The following is a 16,900-nucleotide window of genomic DNA, read 5'->3' as shown; positions in this document are numbered from 1 at the left end:
TAATAAAGAGTCTTATACTGCGTAATCTCCGCATGCGGAGACTTAGCCCTGTCCTGAGATTTGCTGAGTGTAGGTGATAATAATTCTTAGAACAGGTGCTGCACCATAAGCCCCAAGGCCTGGGGAAGTGAATGATTAGTGGCACTCCCCCAAGATGCATTGCTCTTCTGTATTAAAACCAAACTCTGCCTTTTATTCCCTCCAGGGTTTATTAAGTGGGCCAGTTGCCATAGCGACGCTTTGGCAGGATATTGCCAGGATAAGCCGTAATGGGTCTCCTGACGCAGTTCACTCTGCTCCTGTGGAAGAACTTCACTCTCCGGAAGAGACAAAAGGTACACTTGTGCTCGCCGCCCCCCCCCCCCCCCCCCCCCCCCCCCCCCAACCCCCCACCCCCCCCACCCCCCTGCAAATCAACCTATATCTGCCAAAATTGCTCAGCGATGGTGGGAAGATGAGAGGATGGTCTCAGAGTTGTGTTATCAAGGGCAACTAAGGTATTCGTGGGATGGATCGGTAATGGGGGGGATTTACAACGAAAATTGTCTCCTATAGAAGTAAGCCTCCTCTAACTCTCCCGCCAGAAAAGAAGAACAATCTTACCTTAATGCCAACCAATTCAAAGTGTCACCTTCAATTTTTGGTGATCTGTCTCTAGTGGATGTTATGTCACACAGCCCGTATTTTACCTCGAACAAAGCTCATGTTGGAGTCCGACCCAGTGAACGTGGCTACGGAGAGTTAAATGCTTTGTTTGAAGGGCATATACTCCTTTTTTTTGTCTTCCTACCAACAACTGCACTTCAGAAATACTGCCCAAGAAGAATTACCATTTGAAGACGTCACAAAAAAGATGCTACATTGTTCATTTTCACCTTTTGCCGAACAGCTCAAATACCATATGTTCCAATTTCAATTTTCATAACTCCAGAATCCAGATTATCAGTTTAATTGACAAACTTTCTGCTTCCAGTGATGAAATCTTCTCATCTTGTTACAACTTTCAGACTTTGAAAAACCGCTTTGGCCACTTCAAAGTTTTTTTTTTTTTTGCCAACACTTGGTGTGTTTCAACTAAAACTGCAACATTTCTGCTGTGTACAGTTTAAAGACGGTTTGAAGTCGCTCTAACAAACTGAGAGTGCGCGGGCTGAAGCTCACCAGAAAACTGCTTACGAACCAATCTAATTCCACCGTTGCTTTTTGATGATAGTTTCCAGACAAACTATGGGATAACCAATCCAAAATAGAGAATCTGTCCTTCTCTTTAAGAGACATGTCTACTGGGGATAGTATACTCGTAGTGAGTGACATTATCGCATAACCATCCTGCTTTAGGTCGGCACGTAAAAGCCACATTGACACGAAAACAGAAAAAAGTTTTGATATGCTTTGGGTGTCCATTTACCCAACAGTGGTGAAAACAGCGCCCAATGAGTGGCCCAACTTAAAAACTGAATACTTTTTCAGTGTTTCTACTGTCTCTATCTAACTGTAAATGTTTGAAATGAGCTGCAAATCATCACATGAAATGAAAGCACCACGCCTGTGTATTTACTGATCATTATCAAATTTTATTATCCACGTCGTGGAGCAACACCAACGCATGTGACTACGCCTCAGTAACGTGACATAATGTTTTATATCATCACGTGTTTCTGTCGTCATGAGTAATTCTCCACGTCTGGGTTATGCAAGTCCTTGGATTAGATGATAACAAAGTACTCTGAACTGATACAGACTCGTGTCAGACAATCACGTCGCTGTCCTTTTCCCGAGCGCATCGTAAGCCAGTGATATATGGTCGGCGTAATGACCTATGTCGTCAGACATTACGCCACACCGGTCAAGAGTTCACACGCTGCGGGAAGATAACAGTTAACCATGTGTCGCAACATCGTGTTGAGGGTTCAAATAAGTCATCAAGGAATGTGGTTAGCTGTATGAGTCACTTTTTTTATTTTTTATTTTTTTGAGGCAGATATTGCTGTTCCTGAGAGCGGCGGCGTCTTCTTTGATTTACACCCTTGCAGATGATGATCGGAGCAACATCCACCCACTTGTTTTGTTCCAGGTTCAAGCACAGCGGTGCGCCTGTTGCCGGAGACGAACAGAAGACATCTTAAAAAAAAAAAAAAAAATGAATATAAAGAAAAAAAATCTGCTTCCATCAAAGTTCACACTCTCTTGGAATAACTCAAGGCAAAGTCATTTGCAATTTTTACAGCTTTGTGTCTGGGAAGCACTTCCTTTGTTAATTTTATCAATCAGCAGAGAGAACCGACTGGTATCTTTTTTTTTGTATCGGGGAGATATATGCGCCTGCTCCCCGGCAGAAATATGTGAGAGGACAGTGGCAGTTTTGTGCATGAAATGTGGGATATTTGGCCAATGTCAACATGAAATATTGTTATTAGACCAAACCAGTGGGAGCCAGCAAGGACAATGGTGCTTCTGGAGGGCTTGTGGAGGTTAATGACCAATTATATGAATGCCTCACCAAGCATTTTAAGATTTTATAACAGGCATGAAACTGATTTTATGGTCCAGTATTTCACATAATTTCATAGGAGGAGATTATCTATTCACAAAGGCCCTGGTGTCCGATGGCAAATGCCTGGGGAGTCAGACATTGAGAAAGTCCCCATGATCTTTGTGTTCCCTCTGCGTGCCTTTTCTTTGGAATACATTATGATAATTCACGCTCTCAGCAGAACCGCTACCGACGCACAGGCTGGCTGGAATTAAAGGAGTGAATCCGAAATTCCGTCTAGTTGCCTTTGAAATATATGAAATGTGATTTTCTGCTGTTTTCTCATCAGCAATTCACTGACAAATTCCACAATTGAAGGTTCGCCATATGCCGGAATACCAGCTGAGCTAAATAAAGTGTGCTGCAATTCCACGAGGTTTCCATGGTGTTGTGGCATAACAAGCAGCGCGCCGTATATTAATACATCTCCCTCACCTCTGCCTACCCTCCCGTTTAATTACGGAGACAATAACATGTCTTCTCTTATTATCTGTGGCAAAATATGTCATTAAATACAATGCCTGTACATTTTCTGGAGGCAGGGGGAGATGGGAGGGAGCGGCTCGCTGGGGCTTTCCAGCTGATGCCTCTAAGCAGGTCACTTTATTAGAAATGTTGGGAGAGATGAGTGTGCAGGCACACCGGGTCAGCCGAGGTTAGCGGAGAGGGCTCGGAGGGGTGTGGGGATGGTGAGTGATGGCGTGGTGAGGGACGCATAAAAGCCCGGATGGCACATGGCATGAGCTGTGGCGTCCAGGAGAGATGAGCTGCAGCCCCGCCACGGCCCCCACTGTAATATATAGCTATACGGCAACGCATGATGTTTGTTTATTTTTCTGCTGATAGGTAAAAAAAAAAAAAAAGTCCCTGAAGGGATGAACAGCTTGAGTTTGTGCTTTTATGAAGCAGATTTCCGTATCATAACAATGACAAAAATAAACATGCAGCATATTTGGTTTATGCGGAAGCTTGAAAATGCCCTAAAGTCAATGTATAGATCAGACTCTTGAAATATCATTATGCATTTAAAATGTGCAGTGTAGTGCAAGAAATATAGAATAAAAAGTGTATTCTGCTTTGGTGATTTCTGTTTCGTATTTCTCTATCGTTTGAGTTTTCTGTGGCATGGTGTATTGCAGCTTTATTCTGGAGTGCCGCTTTTAAAATCTTTCATTAGTCATCCCTTCTGTAGTCGCTTCTCTCTCCTTTTGGAGGACAGCAGATTACCCTGACATTGGGCACATATATAAAGTATATTCTCCAAATCAGAATAGCCGGAGAAGGGGGGGGAAAAAGTGAGGTAAAGCCTTGAGGTTCATGGTTTGCGCTTTGTTGGTTTCTCTCTTTACCCGTTCCCCTGGGGTGGAATAAAAAAACCGAGCATGTCACATGGGGCACTACCTGCTGGCAGGCATGAAGTGGCGGTATTAAAGCAGGGAATTGGTTGACACTCTTCATCCAGGAGAGAATTTGAGTGCAGCTCGAGATGTAAAAGAGTGCGTGAAGGCTGCAGCTTAGGGAATCACGAGCGGGGCCAGCTGTTTCACTCTTCTGCTTGAGGTGATGGCAAAAGTAAGAGCAGAACATATGGACTTGGGCGTTTGTGTCTGCATTGCACATATGTCAACAAGGATATAAATAGCCTCACACAAGGTACCTCAGGCTTGAACGTTTCTTCTGGAAACGTGTTAAAAAAAAATGGGATGAAAATTGAAACTTCTGTTTCTTTCAATACGTGGTATTTGTCTTTAAGGTTATTTATGCCTTGTACTTTTTACATGAGAAAAATGTATTCGCCATCTCGTTTAGCATCACACAAAGATCGAAATTAGGGAAATAAGACCTTGGCACCGTTCACAGGTAATAAAATCCATCTACCCTTTCAACACCACTAAAGCTCACTTATTTATGTATTAAACCACTTCAGACCTAAATTTAATAACAGCATTTTACTGTTTGAAGCGGGGTTATGGTCTGAACTATATCTTGGCTGGCATTTTGTGGCATTTGTCAGTTTATAGTGCTGCTAAGCAAAACTAAGTGGCTGCTGGCCTTACGTTGGACACATATGGACGTATCGCAAATGGTGTCTTTTTAGTTGTGCTTCATGAACCGATCATCCACATCAATGCGACTTGTCCTCTCCACAGGTGCGACTGGTCACCGAAATTGTCTGGCCTCTGTTCCTCTTCTTCATCCTGGTGTGGGTGCGCTCCACCAATGAGCCAGTTTACCAGGAACAATGTGAGTACAGGCGCTGTTTAACACTCCAGGCATTCAGTCCCCGTTCCATCTCAAGCCCTAAATATGCACAAATATTTCCTATCGTTGGCTAAAGGAAGTAACTTATTCCATATGTATTCCCAAAGCTGGGTGGAATAATAAACGTTCGCATCTGCTCCTGCAGGTCACTATCCAAACAAAGCCATGCCGTCAGCTGGCGTGCTGCCCTGGCTTCAGGGCATGATGTGTAATATTGACAATCCCTGTTTGAACTATCCAACTCCAGGGGAAACACCAGGCCAAGTCAATAACTTCAACAACTCCATGTAAGTACGGGGATGTTCCATGCATTTTCGTTCAATACATTACAGAAGCACAAAGTTTTGGTTCGGTTTTTCAGATTTTGCACACAATGTATGATATGTTTTCTCTCTTTCTTTTCTTTTTTTTTTAAACCAGAATCTCTGGGATGTTGATAGAGCTGCAAACCCTGCTGGTGAACAGATCTATTCTCAGCAAGACACAGTTGCTCGTCGACGACATCGAAAAGTGGGATTCTGTCCTACAGTCTAACCCTGGTGATGGAAATTTGAATGGTAATGATCATGCTAATTTCATTACACACTCTCGGAAAAACAGTGCTGGTTATATGATATCCTTCTTGTGAGTGTTTCATCCCACAAAAAACATGAGACGATTGAAGAGCAAGGTCAAAAAGTACTTTCTTCCTTGTTGGTGTGAAACTTTAATTGCTACTGAGTAATGTTTCAAAAAATAATTGATATTGTAAATACTCTGCCTCAGCAACAATAACTCTGCTGTGCCTTTTGTTAAGTACTCTTCATCAAGGAAAGTATCCCCTTCACGTGGGTGACAAGTTTGAGGATTTGTTATTCTCCTTTATCCCTCAAAAACAATGGCGTGTGATTATTTATGATGCAATTTGCCGTGCAGACTGACAGATCGTTTGTCTTGATAAGTTGCTGCTTTGCATTAGGCTCATTTAGCCTGATGATATTCAGATTTTCATACGCCACCTAATTTGCAAAAAGGCATAGGGAGAGGCGGGGGGCTGCCGCTGCTGTTCAACAAGCGGCTTGTGGGCCATTTGCATTTTGGGGTCGCTGGCTTGTAATATACAAGATTAAATCCATCAAAGATCTAAGCCCGGGCATAATTAATGGGACTCGCTGTCTGAAGCGAGAGCACGAAAGGTCATTACTAGAATGGGGAATGGAGTACTATCAAAAGACTGCGGAGGCAAAGGTGATTGTGTTGTTCTTTTTCTGTTTTCACCACGGGTTGATTAAAAAGACTCAGGTGGTCACTTCAATCAAAAAGGCAACAGTGCTCAGGAAACACACAGACCATGTTCTGCCTCCCTGTAATCTAACCCTGCCAATTCCTCCTGATGCCTCCGCCGTCACGGGGCGCATAGTAATACGACTTCAGTCGCAATCGCAGCCTCTTGTCTGAGGTGGAAGCAGACTATGAAAGAGTGCGATTAATTCCACTTGTTTTCACCAAACATTTATCTTAATTGAGCCTTAGATGGCTCAGCGTGAGTCACTTCCTCCCTCTTCATCCCCCATCCACGTAATTGGCTGACTGGCCCGTTTTTTTGCAATTGCCAAAGTGATCATTTCATTACATAACCGCTTTATCATTTCAAGCACACATGCTGACATCCCAGCAAGAGGAAAACACACGTTAGACATCAGGGATGGGACAATTACTTTTAGTTATAGTCAGGTTTTTAACTGTCTGGCTCAACTGTCTCCTATGTCCATCTGATGGACCCACGCTGTCCATTCTGATCACTTATTGACAGAACCGAAACACTTGTTCTTCAGATCAAAGTGCAGAGTAATCCATGTCGCAACCAATAATCTAACAACGATCAATAATATGATAACATTGTGACTATAAACATTCATAAGTGTATGGGTAGTTTCAAATAGAGATAATCGTGATAACAAAATGTATCAGTGTTACATCTTGAGGGAGCAGATACAGTATACGTGCTGTCTGAGTGAACGTCGTGTCGCCGAGTGTTTCTGTCATCCTCGAAGGCGAACAAGAAGAAGCCCAATTGGTTTGGAAATTGGCTCTCTTCAAAAACTATCTGTTGGCAGCTAATCAGGGGGAAAATAGCTGGTTAACAATCTGATACATGTTTAGCAAAGTGTCTCCTCCCGCGCACTTACGCAACTCAAGTGCTCAACCTCTTAGTTGCACCCGTGGAGGATTTAATTGTGGCTGTCATTGAAGAACCCCCATTTGAACTCGCATTCCTCAGACTGCGTTGCCACTCAAAGCGGCATGCATGACAACGCCAAATCAGATAGATTTTTTATTTGCCCTTTCGTCGGCACACACGGAGTATATTGGCAATTCTTTCCACTTCTTATGCTCATACATTGGGCCAATATTTGTACGTGTTGGGATAACATTTCATTCAGCAGCTGCACTTCAGGGACTTGGAAGACAGGGCTTGAGCCCTAACCTTGTCCTTTCAACACCTGAATAAATCCCGCGGTGCTTTGTTTAGATCGACCTTCCATATCGGAGGGGCTGTTGTCGCACTCGCCCTGGCTCGCCTCCATGTCTGACTTATAGAAGGTGGTCAGTAAAAAAAAAAGACAAAAAAAAAAAACATAACACATGTTTTTTACATGCATTCAGATCTGTGTGAAGTCGTTGCATTTTTCTGGCAGGATAACTACAGAACAGATGGGAAGTAAAGAGGATTAATGTACAAAACTATCAAAACGAGGCCCAGGTTAATAAGAAGCTCATCATTATTCCTTTATGTATTCCATACCTAACATAAAACAAACTGTTTGCTTAATTTCTGATGATGAACTGTGGCTTAACGGTTTTTCATTTTTATGTTAAAGATCGACCAGTCGTCCTTCGGAGTGTTCTGAGAGCCAATGAGACTTTTTCAGCCTACCTGGAGGATGATTTATCAGTACCACCACCAGTGATCCAGAGCCTCATGAATGCTAAAATTCAACTCAATCCGGTAAGTATCACTGCAACTCTCTGCTGGCATGCAAAAAAAAACAAAAACAAACAAACAACAAACCACCAGACAGAATCCAAACTACTTACAAATTAGTTTTTTTTTTTTTTTTTAATTTTTTTCTCCCCCACCTTGTGTAAATGAAATGCGCTAAGTGCTACCGAAATATTCAAAAGACTGAAATGTGCCAAGAGGGCCATGTTTGAACATTTCAACATGAAAATGTCCTGGCTAAGAGCCGCCTCTGGGACTCTTTGTCTTGACAGTCACAATCAAAGCATTCTCTAGTATTTGTTTCACAAAAAAAAGTCATTTGAAGCTGCCAAGACGAGGCAATTTGGACTGAAATAGATTGCAATAAGAGTAATGGGTATTTTGTCTCAGAATGTTCCCCAATTGATAGTGTTGAGTGCACCAAGTATCATCAGATAAACTGCAAGAAGGTAATTATGTTCCTCTGACAAAGATGACAGGGCTGGTTAAATACATTTTGTACTGACTAAAAGATTCCTGCAGTGCAGGAGACTCTTTGATGGCTGCAGTGGGCTTGTTCCTCGTTCCGAGATAGTAAAATATCCTAGCGCGCTTCACATATCATGCTCTGTCTCTGTGCCAGCCAGGTCTGTCCCAACTTCCCTTCTGTCACTTTTCAGCTTTTTAATCATAAAGCATGGGGCTGTTCTTAAAGCGAGGATTTATTTTTTTCAGATGCGAGCCTTCCCGAGGCCAAACAGCCTGAGGAGTATCCTATGTGAAGGGCAAGATCTGGACGCGTACGTCCAGCTCGGCAGCCAAGCTGAAAAGGAGTCTTTTCAAAATGTCAGCTGCTCCCTGACTTCACAGCAGCTGATTAACACCCAGCGAGTGCTCCTGCAAAACCTGGACGGGAGGAAAGTGCTTTCAGAGGTAAGCTTTTCCCCTCGCAGTCCCCCGCAGAACCAGCCGAGTCTAATTTGACTTTGACAAAACTTAAAGGTAAAGGAACTCGGGCACAATTAGTACGGTTTTGACAAGCCTTGGCAAGTTAATGCATTCGGGAGCCGTGTTTACACTGATTGGTCTGATGGGGACACAGCAGTATTACTGGCCAAGATGTCTACGTTTAAAAAGCTTTGATTTCTGCCCAGCAAGGTCACCCACATTTAGCCTTCCTTCAAACTGCACTGTCAGTACGCAGGGAGGTGAGTTTTGAAATGTAAATGAAAGCTTTTGTAATATTCCAGCCACAGACGCTGCAGCTGAGTCATTGTGTCTGACAAAGCATTTAACCTCTACTTGTTATATCAAAGTGAAATTTCTCGAGAAAATAAAGTATATATATGCACGTCTTTGTAAAGGAATCCAAGCAGTTGTGACAACAATGTGTAAATTTTTTGAGATGTGGTGTTGCTGGGTCATGCACTAACCAGACAATATCCTAGTTTGTAGTCTCAGAACATCAGCGCGCGGCATCTGTCGTAACTCGTCCACCTAACATCCGCACCTGGACTTCACAGTTTGCTGGTGTTATATTACTCTCCGCTGAGTCATTGGCAGCTTCTGCACAGCTCACAGCTGTCGGTAGCCGGAGCCAGTCAGTCGCCGTCGTCTGTCAGTTCAGTAGCCCAGATGTGGCGACAGTGAAAGAAAACAAATTACGTCTGCAGTCGGCGCTCAACCAGATCTTCGAAGAGGAACAAACTGATAAAGCGATGATTGCTGCACATCGCCGCTCACGCAAAGCTGCTTTGCTTCTTCTTCCGCCGGTCGACCACAACGGAATATTTCAAACTGTTTAATTTAACTGTGTCAAACTGTTTCGTATAAACTGACAAGGAAACATCAGAATAAGAACCTGAAACACAAACAGTGAAAACTCAACCATGAGCAGGTGAAACGCAGACTAGGGGAAAAAAAAATCACGAGAGGCGTAAAGCTGACGGACCTCCCTGTAAACAATCTCCATGAATTTGTGCAGTGCGGTGGACTCAGGAAAAAAAAAAAAAAAGTGGTTCTTCTGCTGAGTGAACCACTTTATGCCACCGGGCTATCCCGTCCACGAAGAATTGCTGAAATTGACGGTTATGGTCATGAATTATTGGGTGTGATGCAGTGAATTTTATACCTAAGCAAAAAACGAAATGCCACAGTGGAGCAGTTAGTTTTTTTTGTGTGCCAGAATATTGTGTTGAGTCTTCTTTTAAAGAGTTTTCTGAGTGAAAGGTACTCTCCTAAATCGAGGCGCAGAAAAAAAAAAAAAAAAAAGGAAAATGGTCACAGAAGGTAATTTTCAACCTGGATATTCCGTCTTCACATCTTAATACAAGTATCATTCTTGCATGACTCGCAGCAAATTGAATATAAAGACAGTATTCTGTGCCAGCAAATTAAAAGTGAAATGTTTCGCTTGTCTGACTCTGCGACTTGAAAAGACGAAGAAAGTTAAATCTTGTTAATTAATACTTCAAGCTCAAACCCTCCAGCTCTTGTTTTGTAACTTTATCTTGATGTGGTCCATTCGGAGAAAAGAGTAAATCCACGTCCCACGCTGTCCCTGGTTTTGGAATCGTCTCTGTCACGTCCACCTCTGAGTGTCTTCCAAGGATTTTGCTGGAATCCGTGCAATCAGGTGGGAATTATTTATTAGGACCAGTGTTTTCTGGAGTTCTTTTAAATCTCCCGGTTCCCTTTGGGATGATGAAAGCCAGCACTTTTCTTTGACTTTATCTTTGAGAGAAAATATATGGGACAGCAAATCCAATAAATAAGTGATAAGGCAGGAAGTTCGTTGGAGAGAGCATTTGAACAATTTAAGCCCACAAGGCATTTTCAGACACTGAAATAAAAAGGAAAGCCTGGACAAGATATGGTGGGAAAGCTCTTCAGCGCCTCAAGCAGATGGATGGAAAAGAACATCAAGCCTTCACACTAAAGGCTCGACGCCGCTGAATGATTGTGATAACAACAAGAGCAGCATAAAGAAAAGGACAAGAGAAGTCCGTTTTTATCACCGAGGTTCTGAGCGGCAGAGGGTGATTTAGACATTTTTACAATTTTGTTTTGGGATTATTTTTTGGGAGGTCATTTCAGAATGGAATCCTCACAGAAGACTGATTGATAATAATGATAATCATAATAAAAATTAATATTAAAATATGCAGCTCAACAGAGGACATGCAGAAGTCACCGAGCTTTTATCTGTCTTTTTGCTTTCTTAATTCAAACAAATGTTTTTATCACATGAAATACATCTCCCTCATTAGATCAACATTATTGTCCAATTATCTTTAAATGGAATCTTGTATAAGAAGTCCACGCTGAGTGGGAGGCTTCTTTCACCCCTCCCAGACTCCCACAGTAACTAGTTATTTTAAACAAATCAGCTTCTGTGTAATGAATTAAACATTTCTTCACGTAGATTATCATAGAAGTCACACAGCGTACCGACATCTGCACTGGGTTGCATCAATGACTCGAATCAATAGGAGAAAACGATAATTGAATGCCATTTCCACGACACTCGAAGCCCACAGCGTACTGGAAACAAATGACGCCAAATGCAATGACAACTAATAAAATAAGAACTTCAACTTAGAATTCTGAATATTAAACAAGCTACTTCTGCAATAATGATGACGTTAATCATACTTTTGGAAATTTCAAGCAAACAAGAAACAAATTTATTTTCATAACAGAATAAAATGACCTTTTTTTTCTGGTCATCTTTGAGCAGAGGAACAAATCTTCCCTCACTAACTCACAATAGCTTCTTTTCACTGCTGTCTCCCTGCTTTACATTTTCCCTCCCCCTGTTGTTGTGCCTATCTGTTGTTTTCACTCAGAAAGTAGGTTTTCTGTATCTCTATTCAGAGAAGAAGCTAACCTTGGCCAATCTCAGTTGTCTAAAACCAATCGGAGCCTTGACTTCTTAAATCCTTGAAAGCAGCGAATACTGGCAATTCAGATGCTCTAGAATAACCTCTTCACTGTGTCGTGGATTACAGGAAATGTAGAAATAAATCAGCTATTTATGTAAAGATGACACATTCGCATAATTTGTTTTATGCAGTCATGAATCACGTCATTACCGGTTATAAAAACCATCATGACTAGTGTAAAATGTGCACACACACACACACACACACACACACACACACACACACACACACACACTGATTGGAAGCTGCGCTGGTTGATCTATCTTTTCTCCAGTATCGTAACATTCGGAGGAAAAGATAGTGAGAGACCGTGAATTCTTGTCCGTCTTCCATCCATCACTTTCAGGCGTTTTGGTTTTTTTTCCTTTTTTTTTCGCTGTTTTGCTGAAAATTGTCCAAGACTCGGCCACTTTTCCACTCCATCTGCTCTTTTTGTCTGTCCTCCACTCACTAACAGTAGAAGTGGTCCTAAATGAATATACTCAAGACTCAATCAGTGGCTGGGCGGTTTTTGAAACCCCGCTCGAAAGAGTTTTCTGTTTGTGAATAGAGCTTTATTTAGGCTTTTCTAATGCAGTGTCATCTATTCAGCTCTTAGACCTTGTGGTCTGTGTGCTTTGTGCGCTTTCAGGACCTTTGTGCTGCAAATATTTCAAGTCTTTGTCATTTTATATGCTGAAAGACAATACAGGCACCCCTCATACAGGCTCTGCTCGACACTTGATGCATGAAAATGACAGTGGTTGAAAGGGCATGCCATTTAGTTCCTCTAATTGGACTCATACTGTGTACCTTCAGAATGTCACTAACACCGAGTAACGCTTGTCATTTTTAATGCAGCTTTTATCAGCCAGAGCCGGGGGAAGATGACGCGGAGACATAATTTAGAGGTCAAGATGCACAAATTAGTAAGAGGAAAGTAAATAGAACTTTTAGGTTTTTTTGCCATCCCATTGGGTTGATAATAAAGGTTCATGTAAAAACGGGTCCGCTCAGCCCAGTTCTGGACGTTCGGACTGGGGCTCTGCAGCCAACATGTCCCACCTCCTGCTGCCAAATTGAGACCAACATGTTTTTGGCAACGAGTGTGGGCATATTGTGCTCCTGATGCCGTTTGCAGGCAGAGTGTGCTGTGCCATGATGCCACAGTACTGGGATCCCACCCACAGCCAATATCAATTAATGCATTTGTCAATCAGAACATTGAATCCCGTTTTTATGGCATGTTTGAGTTTATTTTAAACGATTCCTTTCAGATGTATCAAAGCATACAGTAAAGTGTCTCCAGTCAGGATAAGAGGCGTGCTGACCGCAGCCTGTCTGCAGCAGACGGGCTCACCTGTCGCCGTGGCGGAGGTGTAAAACCACAGCAAGCTCTTCCCATCTTGGCTCCTCGACTTTGTTGCAATTTTCCCTGAAAAGATTTGGCCCGCCGAATCGGTGCCGTCTTCTAAATCACTTTTTAATACACTTGTTTATTGACTTGCCTCGGTGTGATGTCATCCTTTTACAGCCTTTTGTTTTTATGTTCTTGCTTTTATTTCTCAATATTCTATCCATCCAAATATTATTCATGTCATTTTTATTTGTCTAGTTCTCTTTTTGTTTTTTTTAATCTCGGGAGTCCTTTTTTTTTTTTTTTTTGCCAATGTTTTATGTCTCTGCTTTAACGTATCCCATTTTAACTTTCTGTAAATTTCATTGCTGTTGGTTATCTTCTTTCTAACTTCTTTTGGCTCAAATCTTTCTATCTCTGCTCTTCCTTTTAGGTCAATTCGCCTTTCGGTCTGAATGCAGCGGACACGTTGGCACTAATGCGGAAGACCTCCCAGGACGCATTGCCAGTCCTTCGAGAGGTCAGTGTTGATTCCATGTCAGTAGATATGCTGTTTCAGGATTTACGATGAGAAATCTGTTTATTTTTCAAGAACTTTTTTTCTGAATTCCTGTTTTTTCAGGTGGCCAGGTTGCAGCGCTCCGATGCCTTTCGGGCTGCGAGTTCGCTGGATTTTGGAGCAGACATGATTGGCGGTATCAGCATGCTATTGTGTGGAAAGGAGACCAACTTCAGTATGACTTCCACCAATATGACTCTCGATTCCGTCTCACCGTCTAACAACCAGTCAGCTTCCATTATGGGCAACAGCTCCGGCGGTAAGTGCCGCTGCAAGCTCCGATATAAGGCAACGCTGTCACAGACGACCTGTGTCTCAATCATTTATCTGCACTTTAGACTGACAGAACTATATGTTTTTTTCTATTATCTAATGTAACACAGCTACTGCTGAATTGTTTTCTGTGGCATTATAAATATCTCGTGGGGCAGGAGCAGGAGGTGCATGATATGACCGCTTCTTCACATGCAGGAAGAGGCACCTGTGGCACAGTTGGCACCTCTGCTGGAGCTGAAAAGCAGGTCTGATTAGGAATACATTATCACACGTTGGATCGGGGCCTGGCTTCAGTCGCAGCCAATCGAATTAGCTCTCCTCGTTTACATTTAAAAGCTGTCTTCCTCCCACCCTGACATAATGACATTTTTCAAAATGGCTTTGGGGAAAGTCCACAGGAACTTACTCCGAGGGCAAAGCGATGCTTTTCGAGGTGGTGACACGACATCTTAAAGATGAACATATGGAAATCTATATTCCCCGCCCGGGACAGATGGCATCAATACAGCTCTTTCTTGGGGTGTCAACAGTGTTTTCTTCTGTTCAGAAAGGGAAAATATCCATGGCAGCCATACTGTCAGTCAGCTGTTCTGCTCAAATTCTCCCGAGCAGTTAGGAATGCACTGAGGCTGTCTCTGTGTGCCTTCCAGTGGTTGAAAGGAGTAAGTGGCATTCAAGTGAACAACAGCCAAATTCAAGCTGTTATGAAATATTGCATCCATTGAAAGGAAAAGTTTCCATCCCCCAGAAAAGTGGACTTTTGGCTCTCTTAACCGCGCTCCAACTACACCCTGCTCTCTTCTATTGCTGCCACTGTGAAGCAGTTATTCGGTGTACTGTTTATTCATTGTTTCCCCCTTATATAAAGGCATTCTAATAACAAAAAGAATATCCAGTATGAGGCAGATTTGACTTGTTCAGTCTTGCAGAGTTGGGAGAGAAACTTCCCACTTTTTTGGAGACTTTACAGGATGTCATTGTCTCCAGTCCTCATAATAATACGCTGCATATGAACATGGCAACATAGGACAGAGTTGTCTTCACAGCCAGAGTCGAGCACTGTGCAGCAGTGTGGTGCTACTTATGAAATATTTATTCCAAGTAGCCACACCGCTGGATATTCACACTGCTTTAAAAATGGGGAACTCTCTGCCCATGCTGTTATAGCAGGTGAAGGAGTGTCCTGTGTTGTATTAATAAAGGAAAAATGGCTTTACGAGCACGTGTGGATCAACCCTTGATCTAAGCCAGTACATACTCTTTTCTCCTGTCCTTCAAATGTGTTGTTGATGGTGAAATGTCAGTTTCTGCCCGGAGCCAAACGTGTCTGACCATGGAAATTGTGCAAAGAAATGCAGTCTTAACAGGTAGAATGTATGTGCAGCATTTTCCTTTTCTCCTCAAGCAATCGCAGGATTTTCTTTTTCTTTTTGACATTTTTCATTGAATTCAATATTTCATATTCAGAAAGGAATGGCCTTGTCCTCACATGTGCACGTATGTGTCCGTGCGCATCAGCTGTCCGTATCCACCCAGTGATCCGGGCTGCGTTATCACGGTCTCTCTCGTCAACTCGAAGCCATCGTGTCGGCCAGATTCGTGCCACAGCTGACTCACGACTCTTTGTCAGTGTGTGGAGAAGTGGCGGTCTCTCGCCGAGTGCCGCTCTGCATTTTCTTCAGCTTATTTTCAGGTCAGTCGGTGGATTAAAACGGTGTGAACTGTTCCAGGCAGTCTGGAAATCTCCACATTTCTCCCCACGTGGCTCGGTAAGCTCACGGGGGGTGCGAGAGGCGTTATGGATTATCACGCACCAGACGGTGGTAAAACACGACCTGACCTCGTGTCTGATCTTGATGTATGGGGTAGATCCCCAAAGGCTAGCAAACTTTTTTTTATCATTTGCACCTGTTTAAGTGCACCTGTTGCTATTTTCAGCCATTTAAAGAAGAAAGATGTTTTCTACATTGGAATATATAAATATTTCTCTTGTTTTCCAGACAAGAAAATGGATTGAAAATCAAATAAAGTAAAAAAGATATATCTTAAGTTAAAAAAAAAGAAAGATATTTTTTAGTTTGAAATCAACCAGACATTAAAATATCACAGCATGCTCAGTTGAAATTTGAGGGCAGCTCTTCAACCCAGTGACTGTTTGCTCCCTGAACAGCTCGAGAATTAGATCTTCATTGTAGCGCCATGCAGCCCCGTGCTCATTAGAGACCAAGCAGTCCTGTTTCATTAAAAGCCTGTTCTTTGGAGGAATCGGCACGAAATTAGATCTTAATAAGAAGCCTCTATTCCTTGGGAGTAACGTTTCACTATAAAGTGGAATTGCATGCTAGTGCCAGCACAAATTAGCAAAAACATCGTATCTTCCCTTACATAATAAGCAGTAACATCTCTGTTAGCATGCTAATGGCTGTTTTGGCTTTGCCGTGGCATTTCATTGTGCTGCACTATGTATAGTTAAATGGCTCTGGAATATGCAGTGTGTCTGCATAATGGCCAATTACAACTCCTTTGTAAGTGTAAAAGTACACTCAAAGGAATAGCAAAACAGCAATAATAAAGGCCAACGCTGGGGTTTCGTAAACGGCCCAGTAATGCTCCTTCCTCAATTAATTGTTGACAGCAAGTTCTGAGTCATTACATAGGCTAGTTGGGAATGGTAGCTGCTCTGGCGAACACTAATTTCAAGTTGTTGCCAACAAAAGTTGAAATAATGAGGGCGGATTAGATGGTTTGCTTATATTCCATGCTTCAAGTTAGATATCTTATGAAGGGTGACATTAGGAAAAATCCTGCTGTATTCGAGATATATCGTATGGTTTATGCAGACGTCATTCTCCTGGCTGTATGTAATCCTTTTCAGCAACGATAGAAAACAGATGCATCATTTAAATGCAATATAAGATTCTTTTTTTTCCTCAATCATGGTAAAATTATGTTTTGTGGTAGGCTGCTGACATCGACCAAAATCAGCAAGATGTCCAACTTGCATCAGTCAGTTTAGTCCAAGTAGTTC

At 42.4% G+C, this 16,900-nt stretch overlaps 1 protein-coding gene across 1 annotated transcript in view; it reads left to right on the top strand.

Moving 5' to 3' along the window:
• The first annotated feature begins 269 nt into the window (after window positions 1-269).
• LOC115386209 (phospholipid-transporting ATPase ABCA1) overlaps window positions 270-16,900 on the top strand; it is a 132,072-nt gene continuing 115,441 nt past the window's right edge. The window contains exons 1-8 of the mRNA XM_030088433.1: window positions 270-335; window positions 4,684-4,777; window positions 4,941-5,082; window positions 5,216-5,352; window positions 7,666-7,784; window positions 8,493-8,690; window positions 13,471-13,557; window positions 13,660-13,855. Coding sequence (XP_029944293.1) covers window positions 270-335; window positions 4,684-4,777; window positions 4,941-5,082; window positions 5,216-5,352; window positions 7,666-7,784; window positions 8,493-8,690; window positions 13,471-13,557; window positions 13,660-13,855 — 1,039 coding nt within the window. The remainder of the gene's footprint in view (window positions 336-4,683; window positions 4,778-4,940; window positions 5,083-5,215; window positions 5,353-7,665; window positions 7,785-8,492; window positions 8,691-13,470; window positions 13,558-13,659; window positions 13,856-16,900) is intronic.

Source organism: Salarias fasciatus, chromosome 3 (assembly GCF_902148845.1).
Source record: "Salarias fasciatus chromosome 3, fSalaFa1.1, whole genome shotgun sequence".
NCBI lineage: Eukaryota > Metazoa > Chordata > Actinopteri > Blenniiformes > Blenniidae > Salarias > Salarias fasciatus.
This window is presented reverse-complemented; position numbering and strand designations above follow the sequence as displayed.